At 42.3% G+C, this 19,141-nt stretch overlaps 2 protein-coding genes across 4 annotated transcripts in view; one reads left to right on the forward strand and one right to left on the reverse strand.

The window, feature by feature from the left end:
- Positions 1 to 6,182, forward strand: part of TATDN1 (TatD DNase domain containing 1) — a 37,394-nt gene extending 31,212 nt beyond the window's left edge. For all 3 annotated transcript variants that reach the window (XM_055129596.1, XM_055129597.1, XM_055129598.1), the window contains 2 exons: positions 484 to 610; positions 6,025 to 6,182. In XM_055129596.1, the coding sequence (XP_054985571.1) occupies positions 484 to 610; positions 6,025 to 6,127 (230 nt within the window). In that variant the 3' untranslated portion in view covers positions 6,128 to 6,182. The remainder of the gene's footprint in view (positions 1 to 483; positions 611 to 6,024) is intronic.
- A 658-nt stretch (positions 6,183 to 6,840) lies between these two features.
- RNF139 (ring finger protein 139) lies at positions 6,841 to 18,967 on the reverse strand. Its single transcript, XM_055129594.1, has 2 exons — positions 18,482 to 18,967; positions 6,841 to 8,862 (listed from the first exon to the last, which is right to left on the reverse strand). Exons 1-2 carry the CDS (start codon positions 18,663 to 18,665, stop codon positions 7,016 to 7,018), a joined length of 2,031 nt encoding a protein of 676 aa, XP_054985569.1. The 5' UTR covers positions 18,666 to 18,967; the 3' UTR covers positions 6,841 to 7,015.
- Positions 18,968 to 19,141: the final 174 nt, after the last annotated feature.

The following is a 19,141-nucleotide window of genomic DNA, read 5'->3' on the forward strand; positions in this document are numbered from 1 at the left end:
AAACGAACCAAGGCCGTCCTCTATATATGGATGTTAGTAAAGTCAAGACTCACCATTCTTAAGAAATCAGGAGAGTCCTGAAAGCAAAATGATTTAACTAAAAATATTTGTAAATGTGCAAGCAATTACAATTCACTAAATAGGAATGTTTGTGTCGAAAGCTACATTTTTAAGTTCAGTATAAGCAAAGGAAGGTTTTAACTGAAATATTTTCATGTTAGAGTTCTATAAGGTTTAAGTCTTTGTAAAACTTGGCATACACACACGTCAGTGTTTCAGAAAAAAAAAAGAATAAAATTGAATATTGTAAACCATTTCAAGATTTTATACGATTCAAGATTTCACTTTGTACTTAGATCTGAGTTACTGCTTTTTGAAGCAGAATCATTGCTTATTTTTCAGAGGCTATCTATTAGTTTGATAACATTCACCAAAAATGCCCATTAATTTGAAAAGGTAATCTGTTTCTTTACTTATCTATAGATGCGCCATGGTGTGGAGTCAAAAGTACGCATGCTGGATCAAAGTATATAAAAACCTCCTTTCCTACCAAAAAGAAGTGGGAACATGGGCACTGTTTAAAAGACAGAAACGAACCCTGCCATATAATGTAAGTCTTACAAAACATTCAAATCAACCGCCAAGATGCTAGTAACAGAATGAACAAGGGAATTAATGGTGGATGCAATCAAGTAAATTCAGATCAAAGGCCATCATTTTAAAGCAGTGATTTTGAGGCATTTGCACCAGAGTGTTCTAATCTCAGCTCCTCTTAACCGCCTCGTAACCCAGCATTTTATTACATCAGTGAGAAGTTGCTTGGGTCATTTGTCATTATGTATAACAGGGAAAAGATCTAAAAGGGCACCATAAAAACATCTCTCCTGACCTAAGTTCTGTTCTCATGCAGCTTCCCTGCTGGTAGTTACAAAACTGCAATCTTAGAAGACCTTTTTCGTGGTCTTCCGTGTTTTAAATGATTCAACCATCTGAATAAACCTGCCTAACACGTTTCTTTAGGCCTCTGAACCAAAGGATGTTATAGAATATCCTTTGCCACAGCCCTTCTCCAAAGAACAGAGTCTTATTGGATTTTGTTGTCTTAAAAATCCAGTATTTTGGAGTCGTTTTCCATTCTCTGTAGCACACATCACCCATCTGGCACGGAGCTGCAGAGCCTGTTAGAACCCATAGGTTTTGTTCTGTCACTTTAATGAATACGTTACCCAATTTCTTTTGTTCTCACAAGGCAGGAACCATTTGTTATATCCTTTATATGGCACACACATCACTGTTTCTTTTTTATTTGGGTGGATGGGGGGAACCCTTCCAAGCAGGGCCTCAGGGGTCCCAGGACCACTCCCGGCAGCGCTGAGCCAACCAGTACAGGCAGTTCTCTGCTGGGGCCCAGCTGTTCCGTGTTCCTTGGCCTGGTGGTGCTGGGGGCCACCAGGACCACACCTGCTGCTGTTTGGGGGCCAGGTAGTGCCAAGGATCAAGCCGAAGTCTAGGCATGCAAGGCACCTGCCCTGACCACTGAGCTCTCTCTCTCTAGCCCCTTGTGCAGCAGGTGTGTATGTGTTGCTGGGACTCAAACTCAGGCCCAGGCCCCGAATCTATTCTTTCTTCAGGTGCCACACAGGGGATGCGCAGGGATCACTCCTGGCAGGGACTGGAGGACCCTATGGGTACTGGTGGTCAAACTGGTCAGTTGCGTGCAGGGCAGGTGCCCTGCCCGTTGTACTCTCCGGACGTCCAGATCCATAATTTTTGGTTTTAGTGCTATACATCATACCCGTGGCCTCACAGATATAAGGCCTGGTCTGACCCATTATTTTCTATAAGCTGTAGGTACTTGCTAATTCAGTCACAGTATTTCTAATTCGTCAGAGGATTAAGGTCTAAAAGCTGATGTTTTATCACGTTAGTGTCCACGTTAGTTTCTTATACTGCCTTAGTCTTAAGTATCGCAGTTGGTTTTAGCTACATATTTGAAGGACATTTTGGGGAGTTTCTAAATGTCAGTTTAAGAATCAAGAAGACCTGACTCTCAACTGCCATCAGAAATACCAGTTCTTATTAGGTTTATCTTAGGAAAACCTAACATTTGCTAACTGAAAAATGTTACTTCTGAAATAATCCAGTGCCTTCTTGTAAACCAATAGTAAACCAGTAAAATTTTCATTAAAACATTTTTAATGAAATATTAAAATTAGTACTTAGTACTTGAGATTGTATCAGGATTCAGGACAGGAGAATTACATATAGCATTACCAAGCAGGAGCCAGAGCGATAGTACAATGGGTAGGACACTTGCCTTGTACGCGGTCAACCCGATTCAATCCCCAGCATCCTATATGGTCCCCCTGAGCACTGCAAGGAGTGATTCCTGAGTGCAGAGGCAGGAGTGACCCCTGAGTTGGGTGTGGCCCAAAACTCAATAAATACATGGAAGGAATGAAAGAAAAATCAGGTCATTATAGCCTTTGGAGTTATTTTTTAAATTAAAAAAATAATAAAAATACCCATGCTTGGGACCAAAAAAATCATGCAGTAGGCAGAGCATTTGCCTTGCACATGTCCGATCTAGGTTTGGTCCCTGGCACCTCCTATGGCACCCCCAGCACTGAGTGCAGAGCCAGGAGTAAGCCCTGAGCACTGCCAGGTGTCCTCTCCCCTGCTCCTAAAAATACAAAAAAGAAAAAGTTAAAAATACCCATGCTTTTAGTCTAATGCTCATTACTAAGAATTTAATTCCCCACTTACAAAGACATGCTTTTCAGATTCCATTAGCAGTTTCAATTCTCTTTTTCTCCCAAGATTTTAAGTTCCTTGCAACAAGCTGGAGCGCCTCTTTCCTGTCCGGAAAGCTACCAAGTGAGGCTGGTAGAAGAGTCAGAACAGCCCCTGCTCCCAGTGCTCAGGCCAGCCAGATGAGTAGGCACATTGTACCAGCTCTTTGAAGAAAACATTTAAGAAGTCAGCATGCAAATTTCTGGAATATAAGGCTGGAACCATGGAACACAGCAACTGCATGCCCTGTAGAGAAATAAGGAGTTTAACTAAGATGACATTTCATCTGGGAGGTCTGCCAGACCCAAACAAAATCCTTGAGCAAAGGTAGGCGGCTAGCAGAAAGGCTTAGCTGCTCCGGGGAACAATGAGTTTAGTGTGCAGAATGTAGGATACTGGGGGAAGTGCTAAGTCCAGGAAGGTAAAGTGAGGCCAGGTGAAGACGGTTCTTGTAAGCCAACCTTAGGACTTGAGATTTTATCAGGATTCGGGGCTGGAGAATTATATATAGCACTCCGCCTCCCACACTGCTGATCTCAGCCTGGCTCCCCTGCACCAAACAGCACCCAGCCCCCAGCCCTTCTTGTGATCCCAGAGCCGGAGTAAACAAGCCCTGCGCACAGCAGGGTGTGAGCCAGGAACAAAGATCTTATCAGGAATCTTATCAGGAATCAAAGAGCAGCAAAGTGGCTGTTCTTTTTAAAAACTATAGTTCTCAGTATGGAAAAAAAAAAAAGACAGGTGGCAGGAATCACTTTGATTTGTACACAATCCACAGAACTTCCAACTCCTTGTTTTGTGCGTTTATTGTGGTTTTTTTGGTGCCACACCTGGCTGTGCTCTGGGATCAAGTTCATGTAGGTTCATCTAGGCCTGAACGTAGGCGTGGCCAAATGCTGTGCAAGCGCCCTTAAGTTTTTTACTCTTGGGGGGGTTTGGGGCCACACCAGATGATGTGGACTTATTTCTGGGTTTGTACTCTGGACTCCTAGCAGAGCTCAGGAACCTGCTGGGAATTGAACCCAGGTCAGCCTTTTGCAAGGCAAACACCCTACTCCCTATACTATCACCCCAGCCCCAACTTCTGAGTAGTTACTAAAAGGAAAATTCTAAAATTTCATGGGATGCTTTTGGTTTTCACCCTTTTTTAAATAGAAACTACACTGGTTGGGGGTGGGGATGGATACATGCTGTGTGCCAAGAATCAAACTGAGGACCTTATAATGCAAGGCATATGCTACCTCCTTGGCCAAGGACACAGAATTTTAGGGGGACGGATAGGGAGCTTTGGGCCACACCCAGATGTGCTCAAGGATCAATCTGGGTAATGAGAGGGATCCAACCAGGGGTTGGCTGTGTACACGCACCTTAACCTCTTGACCATCACTGTGTCCCCCAAATTGGATCGTAGTGCCAATTTAAATGTTAACAGAATTGACTGAGACTAAAATTTTAGTTGGTTTTATTTCATATATAAATGGCTTTCATGTTACTATAACAGATGAAAATTTCTAATCTTCAGGGCCAGAGCAGTGGTATAGTGGGAAGGGTTTTTGCCTTGTACATGGCCAATCTGGGTTGGCTCCCTAGCACCCATATGGTCCCCCAAGCACTGCTAGGATTCCTGAGCACAGAGTCAAGAGTAACCCCTGAGCATTGCTGAATTTGACCCCCAAACCAAAACCAAACCAAACTTTCTAATCTCCAACTCTATTTCGTTTTTGGACATCTGGCTATGCTCAGGGATTACTCCTGACTGTGATTGGGGATGCTGGGGATCAACCCTGGGTCAGTGGCATGCAAGGCAAGCTACTTACCCACTGGACTATCTCTCCAGCCTCCTAATTCTAATTTCGTGAGTGTTCAGATTTAAGAAACCCACAAAGGACTAGAGGGTATCATGCTGAGTAGTTAAATCAGAATGAACCAGACAGACACAAAATGATCTATGAAGAACTTAAAGATACACAGGTAGCAACAAGGATCCAAAGGCAACATAATAGGGGAACTGACACAATGGAGTTGGGGGGCGGATGGGAGAGGGAGGGTGGGTGAGAAGGAGCAGAAATATGATGGGTGTGGTGCTGGAATTAATGTCCATACAAAACCATTATTTAAAGATTTACAGGCGAAAATAAAGAACATTACCCACAAAGGACCTAAACTATATTTCCATGTTTGCCTTTAGAACTTTCTAATGTATATTCCCACATAGCTGTATAATGTTTATTATTAGAAAACATGACTGATTCTTACATTCTAGACAGAGAAGCTGATGGAGCCTGGTGTGCTCTCGTAATGATAAACAGTACAGGGAAAGTGCCCTCTGAGCCCTGGCCCCAGCCCGGGACACACCGCGCTGAGTAAATAACCTTCTACCCTCCCTCGCTGCTGTCTGGAAACAGTGCGGCAGGCTCCTGCTCTCTGCGCCGCCAGTGGCTTTCGGACTTGGCTCTTCCTAGTGATTATCTGCATTGACTCAGTTGTACATGTACACAATCAGTGAAACAAGTATGTTCCCAAACAATGAGAAACACACCTTCTTTATAAGAACAGGGTGGGCTTTCCTTCAAATAATTCTTTAAATGCATATTATGTCCTATCAATTTATTCTGAACTAGTTTAACTGGACTCCATTTCCACTCATTAATCCCATAATTGTACACATAATAGAGCCTTTTTTTTTTTTTGCTTTAAATACAATTAAAGCAGTTGGGTGTTCACCTTTCACACGGCCGACCCGAGTTCGATTCCTCCGCCCCTCTCAGAGAGCCCGGCAAGCTACAGAGTGTATTGAGCCCTCTCGGCAGAGCCTGGCAAGCTACCCATGCATATTGGATATGCCAAAAACAGTAACAATAAGTCTCTCAATGAGAGACGTTACTGGTGCCCGCTTGAACACATCAATGAGCAACGGGATGACAGTGACAGTGACAGCTATATGCAGGAAAACCTCCAAAATATCAGTTACTCTATTTCATATATTCTAACAGCTAGACTATTCTGTATTCTGTTGACATGGCTGAAAATATCTGTGAAACTGAAGATTTAGTTTTTGGGCTACATCAGCAGTACTCAGGGATCATGTATGGTGCCCAGGATTGAATCCAGGACAATGCACTATCGCTCTAGCTCGAAGCTGGACAGTTTTAAGTACAGCATCTTTATTTGGAAAAAAACGAGTATATACTTGCAAATTTAATCATCTTTTTTTTTCTCTTTTTGTTTTAGTCAAATACTGGAGATTATGTCAGCAGTGAGAGATGAGGATCCTTTGGAATTAGCCAATACACTATATAACAACACCATTAAAATATTTTTTCCTGATATGTAATTGACATATCTACTTCCCATCATGTACATACAATAAAGGAATTCTTTGGAATGAGTGTGAAGAGGTATTGTATTATATATTGCTGCACACCATCTCCCTCATTTTTATCTGGAAGCCAGAACCAGTTTTTTGAAATGTCATTTAATGGCTATCTTAGTTCAAAACAATGAAACCTCTAAGTACTTTATTTTGTAATCTCTACAAAAGTCCAGAAGGACAATTTTGTGTCAACTCTGTAAGCACAGAAAGGCTAAAAATTACACTGACATTTACATCAAAATTAATTCGCACAATCTGGTATGTACCAAAGTTTAGTTCAACTCGCACAGCCCCTAAATGACTTTCAAACTCAGCTCAACTACAGTGATTCTCTCAAATTTCAGAACAGTATCTCAAGTCATTTATGGCAAATTTTGTTAGTTATAAAATACTCTACATATAGCCTTTATCTCTAGTCCAAATTACTTTATTTCCTTGATGTAATGAAGCCTCCTTTGACTTGCATTTTTATTCTCCCACCATTTTCAGAAAAATAGGGTCCAATTAAGATACATTATATACTTTGAGGTATCTTTGGCACAGCTGGCGCACCGTATTATCATTGTATCGATTAAAAAGCTATTTTTTCCAATTTTGTCATAAAAACGTGAAAACATTTTATTCTATGTACAATAATGTACACAAATTTAAATAGGTCACCAAAGAGACCAGAAGTAATTAAAGAGGTATATTTACAGTAGCACATCACAGTAAACGGAAAACCATTCACAGATTCAACAATGATACTGTTTTTGTGCTTGTTTACACACTGAAATGAAGCACATTACTCCATTTCGGATGAACTGAATTTTAAACAAATACCTCATTGATTAGTAAATGCTACTTTAATCAGTCAGAATCATCATTACTATGTTCTTCAGCTGCCATGCCTGTCTGCTGGATCACTCCACCATTTCTTTCTCTCTGAGCATCATCATCATAATCTGTATTGTCCTCTTCGTTCAGTTCCCTGTCGGATTCGGCAGCGGCGGCGGCAGCGGCAGCAGCGGCAACAGCTTCTCTTACCGCTTCCCCTGGGTTTTCATTGGGTGCGATAAAACCATTATTGTTAGATACATTTGAATTATCCTTGATATCATCTTCAATGTACACTTTTTGATGGCACATTGGACAAGTATCTTGAATGTACAGCCATTTCCGAAGGCAAAGTGCATGGAAATAATGGTTACATGGTGTCATACGAGCAGATGTTGTAAACTCATGGTAGCAGATTGCACACACATCATCTATTTCTTGTAAGCGGCTCCCTTTTATTTCAGGAAGTGAATTAATTTTCTTAACGGCAGTCCTACGATTCATGAATGTCTTCCAGCCATTTTTTGCTTGTAAGTAGATGTTAAAATAGGCATGTAGACACATCATACAAGCCCGGATTTTACTTCCCGACTCAAACATCATAGTATAAGCCCCATTTCCGAACATTACTACTCCAAATATAAATTCAATAATATTGCCTGTTGAACGAACATAGTAGACATAATCATCAAGCTTTTCCCAGAGGACATTATAGTAGCCATCAATCATGAATAACGTATAGACAGTGAGAGAAACTATTACTTTTAAGCAGAGTTCCACACAAAAGGCTGTAACTGCAAATAACCATGTATTTAGTGCATAGTGATGCCAAAGAACATAACTAAGTAGAACAGGAAGAATGAACAGGCAAGCAGAGACAAACAGCACTGGGAAATGTCTACGGAAAGATGACACATGAGAGGCACTGAGAGACATTAATACAGGGTCTGTCATTCCATGGATGAAATGCAGGACTGCAGTTAGTAAAAGGCACATGTTTCTACTGAGGCGAATAAGTCTTTCTTCTGGTCTCAGCCCACTTAAGCCAGTCTGAAGAGCCAAAATAAAAAATAAAACAGGTGCCACAAAGCCAAGCCGCCTGTCGTCTTCTTCAGTTGATCCAATAAAGGCCAGTATCCCAAGGCCCAAATAATGGGCTACTGAGGAGATCACAGCACTCATCCCCAGGACAGTTAGTGTAGAATCACATCCACTAATTATAAGGTTGCAGATGAGGTCCCAGAAATCATCCCAAGAAATAAGGAAGGAATCAGTCTCATTTGCCATCCTTAAAATGTACATTAACACTGTAGCTTGAGCTGTAATTCTTGTTAGCCAAAAGACTCGAAGTATATCTGGGAAACGAATCCTCTTCCACGTGTCCTCCATTAGTAGCTGTAATCCATAAATTCGGTACATGTGCCTCACTAGAAGATAGACATATCGTGTGGAATAATAAAACCACCTAAGTTTCACTGCCAAGACAAGTACTGTATTTAATGTGAGAATCAAGAAAGAAGTAAAAAATAAAGTCTCTCGTATGTGCAATGGCAGCTCTGTGATTAAGCCTATTACAGGAACCAAGAGATCCAAAATGATTAACTGCGAATAGATGGACTGAATCTGGAGTAGTGTGATGTATCCAATTCCAAAGCCTAGCTGTAGGACTATGAGTGCCATCCACAGTGAGGGCCCTTTTCGAGGAAGCAGCTCGGTTCCCAAACCTGACGTGTTATAGGCACCATAGAAGTCAATGTGCAAAGAAGCGTAATAATTTACCAACACTGACGTTGCAGCTAGTAGGAAAGCTGAGCTGTACATGTAAAATCTGAAAAGTGATCGCTGTGACAGGATTAGAACAATACTGGATACAAATATACCTAAAAAGAAAAAGGAAGAAAACAGTTAAACACCTTTAAGACTTTTTCCAATCACGATCCTTATTTTCAAATCCCCAAAGCAATTCAAACAGTTCTCTATGTCCAGACAGGAAACTACTAAATTATACGTGTTTTAACAAGGCTTCAAATCTTGGAGAATTATGTGCTATAATATATGTGTTATAATCATTAAAAATACTTCACTATAAATAAAATGGAAACCTTTTGTTCCTTAGAACTCTTTGTTTCTGGGCCACTCTTAGCAGTGTCCCAGGGACCAAGTGGTGACAGCAAGGAACTCGGGGATGCCCATATACACAGCATGTGCTGCAACCGCTCAACTATCTCCGTACCCCCTAGTAGAATTCTTACAAGAATTCTTTTGGAAGCTCAAAAGTCACTTAATTCCTCCTTTTCCTCTAAACTGTCAGGTTTTTCCTGTTGGTTAAATTTGAGTGATCATCCATATGTTCAAAACCAGTTTTTTCCTATGCATACTTTTCCTGCAGATTCCAGATATGTCCTTCAAGTTCCATTTTTCTTGCAGATTAATGAGTCTTTCTTCAAACAGTAAATCCTTCATTTCATTTTTAAATAAAAAAGGATTGATTAGCTACTATCCTTTTTAATTCTATTATTTAACTTTCAGAAAATCACATGAATTTTAAATGAAGGTACTCATTCCTCCCTCCATTCCATAATTCCATATGCAGTCAAATAGTGTGCCTTTGCTCTAACAAATATTTTAAGTGAAATTACAAAAAAACATTATCAAGGATTTCAACTATGTAAATAACATTAGCCACTTACTTATCTAGTTTCAGTCCACATTATAATTGCTACAGTGTCTCTAAAACCTCAAATAGCATCTTAAATAGCTCTCACTGGGAGTTTCAGAAGTCAGTTAAAGATACCATCATTACTTTATTACAGTTACATCTAGCCCAATTTCCCTCAAACTTGACATTAAGTTTCCAAATTTCTACTAACACCTATAATTCTCCCCTTTTACAGTGACACCAAACACTCTTTGTCTCTAAAAACTTAAATTTGTCCAGATTCAACTACATAGCACAATAAATTACATTTATTTCTCTGCTAAAAAATGCCTTTAAATATTTTTAATTTAAAAAGTTTTAAATTGCTTTAAAAATTACTATCAACTGAAATCTCCATTATTTATTCCAGCTTTCAAGGACTTAACTGCTTTAAAGTAATATTCCTCCCAACCCTCCACACCATTTCTTTCCTAAACAGAACCATTTTTTCTGCCTTGCAATTGTATTCACATTCTGCTTGGAAATTGCAATCTATGAAAAGGGTAAAACACAGAGGAGAAATCAGAACTTAAACAAAAAATTGACAAAACCCCAAAGTAAACATCATCTATTTACCATATCCACCATGATTCAGCATGTAGTCAAGACAGGCAGTGAAGGTATTTCACAATCCACTGCATGTTTTTTTCTTTTCAAAAAAAAAAAAAGGACTAGTTCTTCTAAAACATTACTTTGCCCAGCCAGAATCTGGAAAAAAACCAAGTGCCCAAGAACAGATAACTGGCTAAAGAAACTGGTACATCTACACAATGGAATACTATGCAACTGTTAGAAAAAAATGAAATCATGAACTCTGCATATAAGTGGATCAACAGGGAGAGTATCATGCTAAGTGAAGTAAGTCAGAAAGAGAGGGACAGATATAGAATGACTGCGCTCATTTGTGGAATATAAAGTAACATAATAGGAGTCTAACACCTAAGGACAGTAGAAATAAGGGTCAGGAGGACTGCCCCATCGCTTGGAAGCCAATCTCATGCACTGGGGGAAAAAGTAGCTGGGATGGAGAAGGGAGCACTAAATAAATGATGGTTGGAGGGATCGCTTGGGATAGTAGATGCATGCTGAAAGTAGACTATGGACCAAACATGATGGCCGCTTGATACCTGTATTGCAAACTATAACACCCAAAAGGACAGAGAGTAAGAGGGAATGTGCCCGCCACAGCAGCTGGGAGTGGGGGGTGGGGTGGGGGTGGCGGGAGGGATACTGGGAACATTGGTGGTGGAGAATGGGCACTGGTGGAGGGATGGGTACCTGAACATTGCTTGACTGAAGTGCAATCATGCAAGTTTGTAAGTCTGTAACTGCATCTCACGGTGATCCATCAAAATTTAAAAAATAAATAAATTTTAAAAAGATTACTTTGCCCATAGATTTATAATTTATGCTGTGCTAAGATGTTAGATCATATGTGAACAGGAGATCAGAAAATCATCAAAAAAACCCGAGTGCCCGAGAACAGATGACTGATTAAAGAAACTCTGGTACATCTACACAGTGGAATACTATGCAGCTGTTAGAAAAGATGAAGTCATGAATTTTGCATATAGGTGGATCAACATGGAAAGTATTGTGTTAAGTGAAATGAGTCAGAAAGAGAGGGACAGACATAGGAAGATTGCACTCATTTGTGGAATATAAAGTAACAGAATGGGAGACTAACACCCAAGAGTAGTAAACTTAAGTACCAGGAGGATTACACCACAGCTTGGAAGCCGGCCTCATGCTGGGGAGAAATGCAGCTGAGATAGAGAAGGTATCACCAAGCAAAGGGTGCTAGGAGGGCCTATTAGGGATGGGAGATACAGGCTGAAAATAGACTATAGACCAAAATGATGCCTACTTAATACCTCTGTAGCAAACCACAACACCCAAAAAGAGAGAGCAAGCAAATGGGAATGCCCTGCCACAGAGGCAGGGTGGGGTGAAGGGGACAGGGTGGGGGTGGTGGGAGGGATGCTGGGACCATTGGTGGTGGAAAATGGGCACTGGTAGAGGGATGGGCACTCGATCATTGTATGACTGAAACGTAAGCATGAAAGTTTCTAAGTCTGTAACTATCTCAGGTGATTCACTAATAAAAAATTTAAAAAAAAAAGAAAATCATCAAAGATACATACAAAACTGCCCAAGAATCCTCAGATCCACCTCATAGGCCTCTAATACTCTCCCACAGCTGACAGTGGGAAAGGAATCTTCTAGTCATTGTCACTGTCATCCTGTTGCTCACTGATTTGCTCAAGTGGGCACCAGTAACGTCTCCATCATGTGACCTGTTACTGTTTTTGGCATATTGGATACACCACAGGTAGCTTGCCAGGGTCTGCCGCGTGGGCGGGATACTCTGGGTAACTTGCTGGGCTCTCCGAGAGGGGCAGAGGAATCAAACCCGGGTCGGCCACGTGCAAGACAGACGCCCTACCCGCTAGAAAATGAATTTTCTTAGCATAATTAGAAATCCTTTCCAAGGGTGGTAACCAAGAAACAGGATTAATTCAGTTACTATATGCCTTATGAAATCTTACCTTTTCTAATAGTAAAAGTATCTTTAAAATGAACCCAACTCAAACCAAATTAACTTTGATTTCATTTATTCTACTGAAAATTGAAAGGGAAATCATCATGCAAGGACTTTGTTATGTTTGCCAACTTGCTAGTAACAAAGTAGTAAGTTAATCTTTATGAATATTTATGAATTTGACTGTAATTAATAACCTCTTTGAATACAGTATCTTCTTCCAAGGCTTACTTTTTATGTAAAAATAAAAGAATTGTTTGGAAATTAGAAATAACTTTAGAGAAAAAATGCCATTTTACTTGCAAGGGTGGGGATGGGGGGGAAGAGGTGGGTAAGACAGGCTAATAAATAATGTGGACACTACAACTCTGAAATTCAAATATGCCTACTACTAGCCACTACTCTTCCTTGATTAAAACTAAACTCCCAAGAAATAATAGTGACTTGAGATTGCAAGAAAGTAAAATTGTCTTAATTCTGAAAGTTTGCAGATTAATGAGGTTCTTAAATTTTTCTCTTATACTCACGTTCCTGTGCATGGAATGTCACAAGAATCAATTCTCATTTCACAGGAAAAAAAGCCAACTTTCTAAGCACCAAGTCTCCCACATAGCAGTCTCATATTCGAGTAATCACTAAGTTTCCTCACATTTTCACAACTTCAGACATAAAACTATTAGTTTTTATGATGTACATATAGTTTCTTATTATCTAGGAATATGAGCATTTGCATTCAGGGAATGCATATGAGCACTTGCATTCTATCTACAAATGGTGCTTCAGAAAGAGAAAAAAATCACCTTTAGACACTGAATGTAGAATTAACTGAAATAAACAAGGACTTAATTCTCCAGTGATTTGAGAACTGCACCCAGGTCCTCAAAATAAGGTAAATTATCAAGATCAATTCAGAAGTTTTGATGCTTTTCATGGAATAAATTCCTAAAAGTGGTCAAATTGGACTACCAAAACAATAACAAGATAACAAGCACAAAATAAAAATAACTTTATGCATGTTACCTAACAAGAGCTTAATTCTTTTATGTATAATTCTTTCTGCAAATAACCCTTTCTGGAAGCTAGAGATATAAAAATAGAAAAAAATAAGACAATCTGTAATTTACATTTACAATTCTCCCAAGCATCTTAAATGCCTTTAAAACTTATTCTAGGGGGATGCAGATTTATTGGGGATGTAGCAGAATGGCAGAGTACATGCTAAGGCGCTGGATTCAGTCCCCAGCCCTTCCCACACGCGCAGAGCAAACTGTGAAATACTACTACAGAAGGAGGAGCTGCTAGAAATAAACAGTATGACTGATTCCTCCCCAGGGAGCCTTAGCAAAGGCAATGAAATGTAGAACAAGTATCTCAAAATGCTATAGATAGGTGTATTTGATAAGCCATAGTATATATCACAGTCAGGTTTTAAAAAATACTATTCTAAGTTTGTTATTTGTAAAAAATTTTAAATGTCTGAAAATTTAGCTTTTAAACTGAGAGTTTAACAAAGTCAAACCTTAAGGTATTAAATAAGGAGTAACTCAAATTTTGCATGTATGTGTTGGTACATACATATGTATATTCTTCAGATTTTTTCCATCAAAGTGATCTCTTTATAACTTGTTTCTCTCTTAAAGTGCATTTTTTTTCCTTTTATTCTTTTTTCTGATTTTTTGGGTCACACCTGGTGATGCTCGGTTACTCCTACCTCTGCACTCAGGAATTACTCCTGGCAGTGCTTGGGAGACTATCTGGGATGCCAGGGACCCAGCCATGGTCAGCTGTGTGTAAGGCAAACACCACACCCGCTGTACTATAGCTCCAATCCCCTTAAAGTGCATTTCTGATTACTCATCAAAGAGGACGGTTTTGGATTTATTGACCAAAGTTTCTTTGTGAATTTTTTTTTATCTATAGAGTTGTCTTTTCCCCTTATAAAACTGTACACATTTAAAATACATCATTCTGAAAACAAGATGTCCATTTTCTAGAATGCATTTTCTCCTGGTCCATTACTGTTCTTTTTCTTTTCCACCTTTTTGATGTTGCCTTTTTGCTAAAAGTTTTTAATATTGGGGTCAAAGCAATACTACAGTAGGTAGGGTGCTTGCCTTGCACGTGGTTGGTCTAGGTTCAATCCCTGACATCCCATCTAGTTCCACAGCACTGCCAGGAGTGATACCTGAGCACAAAGCCAGGCATTAGGCCCTAAGCACTACTGGGTGTGCCCTCCGCCCCAAATAAAAGTGTTTTAATTTTAATATTTGAGTTTAGTAATCCTTTAACGTTTGTTTTAAAAAGAAATGTCCCCCCCAAAAAAAGTAAAATAAATGTTCCCTTTCACCAAGATTAACCTATATTTTCTTTTAAAAATCTTAAAGCTCTACTTTTGACATTAAGTATTAATCCTTAAGAACTGTCTAATTAGAGAACGAAGAGAAAGTACAGTGATCCTGGAGAGCAGTCAGGATCAAGCACCACACATGAGCACTGTCAGGTGTGGTACAAAATGAAAAAACAAAACAAAACCCACCAATTTAGTGGTACAAATTCTTCCAAGCTAATGCAAAAATCAACTGTTTCTAATGAACTCAATGCCCTTCACCTTTCAAACAAGAAATCAAGTTTCAATAAACACATGGGTGGTCTGTTTCTGAGCTTTCTATTCTGTGCCAGGGGTCTACTTGTCTACCTCAGTGATTCTCAACAAGAGTTGGGTTTTGCCTGCCTACAAAGGGACATCTGACAGTATTTCATCCCATCCCCACTCCCAGTCTCTGAGGGACAGAGGGAAAAGGTACTGGTATCTCACGGGTAGAGAGAGGGATGCAGCCCAAAATCTTACAAGTGCCCTATAATTCAGAGAGCAGCTCCACCACCCCACAAAGAATCACTCCACCAAAATATCAATGCCCTGCTGTTGAGGATCTCTCTCGAGTCTATCCTTTCTAATGAGTCATAATTACTAATGCTTTAGTTTTTCATGTCACAGGTTCCCGAATTCTTGCTACAGCACTAAATATCTCATTCTTTTCAACAACTTTACCATACAGCTAAACCAATACAATGAACAGGACTGCCTTCTAATAGATATTGAAAATAACGAGTTTTTTTTTAACTATCACATATACTGGAATGAATATTCTTTTCTTTTTTTTTTTTGGTCATACCCAGTGACGCTCAGGGGTTACTCCTGGCTCTGCACTCAGGAATTACTCCTGGCAGTACTTGGGGGACCATATGGTATGCTGGGAATCGAACCCGGGTCGGCCGTGTGAAAGGCAAACACCCTACCCACTGTACTATTGTGCCAGCCCTGGAATGAATATTCTTGACCATACTCTCAGTTCTAAAGTAAAGCTATAATTAGAGGCCCAATTCTTAGAACTCAAAATCACGAATCAAAATCTTACACGCACTTAATTTTCAGCTGATAGCACCAAATGACTTTATATAGAAGCTAGCCTACTAAAACTGCTAATCATTTTTCACACTGCTAATCATGAACTTGATTCACCAATGTAAGTTAAAATTTTATTTTGACCACATTTCTTTGATTACAAGTGAAGCTGGGGATTGCTTTGTTTCTGACCACCTGCATTTCATTTATCGTAAACTCTACAGCCTGGGTCACTTTTGGGGGGAGTATACCTTCTTATGGACACAATAAAAACTTATTAAGATGTCAACTTAAAATGATACAAATATTTCCCCCTTAGTTTGACACTTGTACAAATTATTTTAATGAGTTTCGTTATGCAGTCATTTATTAAATGTCCTAATTTATGAATTTTAGTTTTAACATTTCCTAAGAATAATTTAATACATTTAACTAATCCATATATACTGCAATATGACTTTATTTGGATGTGCAAAATGAGGTTTTTCTGACCTAAAATTATCATATTACTTGGATACCTAAAGAAAGTACAGGCATGCTTTTGTAGTAAGCAGAAGGGAGTACATTCTTCAGGCACTATATGTGTGTCTGAATTTCGTTTTTACAAACATTTTTTTAAAAAGTGAGATTTATGATTTTTTAAGGTATAAATAGTGAGAGGTCTACAATTTAACAACAACAACAACAACAAAACAATTTCAACTGTCCTTCAGTATCTTTTACACCAAAACCTGTCACTTTCAATAACACAACTTATTGAATGATCTTCAAATATGTACTTTTTAAAAAAATTCAGGGTGTTTTAGCATTAAAACCAGTTTTGTTTAAATATCTATTATCTTTCGGGGCTGGAGAAACAGTACAGCAGGTAAAGGTGCTTGCCTTGCATGCAAGAGACCCAAGTCAATCCCAGGTATCCCATATGAATAAAGCACTGCCAGGAGTGATTCCTGAGTACAGAGCCAGAAGTAACTCATGAGCACTGCTGGGTGTGGCCCAAAAAAGAAAGAAAAAAATCTTTCTTACAAATGTGAAAAAAAAAAGCATTAATTACAATGTCATAATGCAAAGAGCAACCAGGTGATAAGTTTGGAAATTTGTGATTTTTCATATCACCCAAAGAATATTCTGGAATAAAATCAAGTAAACAGTATCAATGTTTCCCTGATGCCTTCAAATAACCAAAACATAACACAATATAGTAATTTGATTACATTTTGTTTAAAACACAATCAAACTTACTAATAGCTACAGACTGTAAAACAGCCCTTACTACACACTGAACACTATTCTATGGGCTTACCTTCTATCTCATTTATTGCCATGAAGACCGTATGAGGGAAACATAATCACTGTTCATCTTTAAAAAGATCAAGATGTGAGAATGGAGGCATAGGCGCGGGACCTTGTCCAGGATCACTTTCTCTGTCTTAACTATGAAAACTATAAGCCTGGACTGAATACAAGGGAAACACCAATATAGAAATACCAATACGCTTTGTTTCGTTTTCTTAGAACACAATTTAATAAAAGAAACTGTTTCCTAAAGTCCTAGCCAGACTTCCCCCAAGAGTTTGATCGACCGCGTTGCTTTGTCCTGCCTTTTATCACAGCACCTGGTCCACGGGATTCTCCAAGGCGCTGCCCTTACAGGCCATCAAGAACATTCGGAACCACGTCCACAAGGCTGGCAGCATGAATGCGTGAATCCGTTTTTGCCCAAATATAGAGGGTGCTGCACTGGTGCAGTGCAAGCAGGGCGACTGGCTCGGGAGCGGGTGGGTTCCTGCGAGGCCGGGGTGCTCGAGCACAGCCCTTCACATATGTTGGTGCCAGGGCCCAGCAGCCTGCTCCAGACCGTTCTCCATCCGGCCCAGTCCCTCGGGGGTCGGAGGATTTCTGAGAGTCTGGCAGCCTCCGACTTGATCCACACACTAACCTTTATGACCCTTCGGTTCCACATTCGTAAAATGAGAATACCCCCATCCCTGTCTGAGGTTGTTAGAAGACCAGTGGGAAATGCCTTGCAAAAATAAAAGTGCCAAGCGAACCTAAAATGCTGGGTTTTTATTGCCAACAACTCAACCTTTATTACCCCTTTGAGGGGGAGGTGGGGGTAGGAAGCAACAGATGGTCGCGAGTCCGGGAAAATTTATGACAGATCTCCCCAACGGAGCGACACTTCAAAAGCACCAGCTCGCGACGAGCCGAGATCGCAAGAATGACCCCCTGGGACACAACTCGCCAAATTCCAATTACTCCAGCGATTGCCCCCGCATAAAATCTCCCTCCATCTGCTGATGCAAGACCCGAGCGAGCGCGAGAAGATGCTCCGAACCCAGCTCCGGAAGGCCAGGGGGACCCGTGCCTCTCGGCGGGCTCCGACGAAGAAGAAAAGGCTGGCCCCCTTTCTTTCTGGCCACGTTTCCAGAAGCCCCTGCCCAAGCCCCTCCTGGAAGGCGCGCAAAGCGCGAGCGCCCGTCCCGAGCGCCCGCACCCCTCCCCCCGCGGTACCAGCGTCCTTGCAGAGGGCCGGTCCGCGCGCGGATGCGAGCGGCGTGCAGAAACCACCGGGGCGCGCCTGGCGTCTCGCAGAGGGGGAAACTGAGGTCCAGGCCTGGGCACGGCCAGCCCAAGGTCACGCCGAGCGAGACCGCGGGGCAGGCGGCGGCGGCGGCGGCGGGTCGGGGTTCCCCCCGCGGCTGTCGCAGGGGCGCGCGGCGGGGAAGGCACCGGCGGGCGGCGGCGCCCGAGCAGCGAGCCCCCGCGCCGCCGTCCACGCGGGCACCCGTGTCATGCCCCGCGCCCGCGCGCCCGCGCCCCTCCGGGTCCCACGGCGGCCGCCCGCGCCCTTACCGAGGAGCCGCAGGAGGACCTGGAGGCCGAGGCACAGGCGGCTCTGGCTGGGATCGTAGTAGGAGTTGAAGATGGCGTCGATGACATAGAGGCAGGGCACCCGGAGCGCCACTTCCAGCGCCGCCCAGACCTGCTGGTGGGCCATTCGCACCTGCTGTTGCGGGGGCCCCACCGCCGCCGCCATCAGCCGCTGCCGCACCGGCGCTGGGCGGGCCGCGGCGGGCCGGGGGCCGGGGCGGGCGCGGAGGCGGAGGCGGGCGGCTCCGCCCCCGCCCTCCCCCGCGCCGCGCGGCGCCCTCGCACAGCCCGCCCCGCCGCCCGCCCGCGTCTCCTCGGCTGGAGCCCGCGGCGGCGGCGGCGGCGGCGGCGGCGGCGGCCGGGAGGCGTCGAGGTGTCGGTGTTTCCGGCGGGTTATGGTGTGGCTCCTCCTCCCTCCACCGCCTCCCCCGCCCGCGGAGCCACCATCTTGACCTCGCCCGCCCGCCTCTGCCGTCGCTGCTGTTGTGAGGCCGGGAAACGGCGGCCCGCGGTCACGCGAGACCGCGGGGCCCGCGCCGCGCCGTGCGTCATAATCCGGCGCGGGAGGCGCGGCCCCGTGGCGTCATCGCGCAGGCGGGCAGGCGGGCAGGCAGGCGGCGCGGCTCGGCTCGCGTTGCCATG

This window comes from Sorex araneus, chromosome 2, assembly GCF_027595985.1.
Source record: "Sorex araneus isolate mSorAra2 chromosome 2, mSorAra2.pri, whole genome shotgun sequence".
Taxonomy (NCBI): Eukaryota; Metazoa; Chordata; class Mammalia; order Eulipotyphla; family Soricidae; genus Sorex; species Sorex araneus.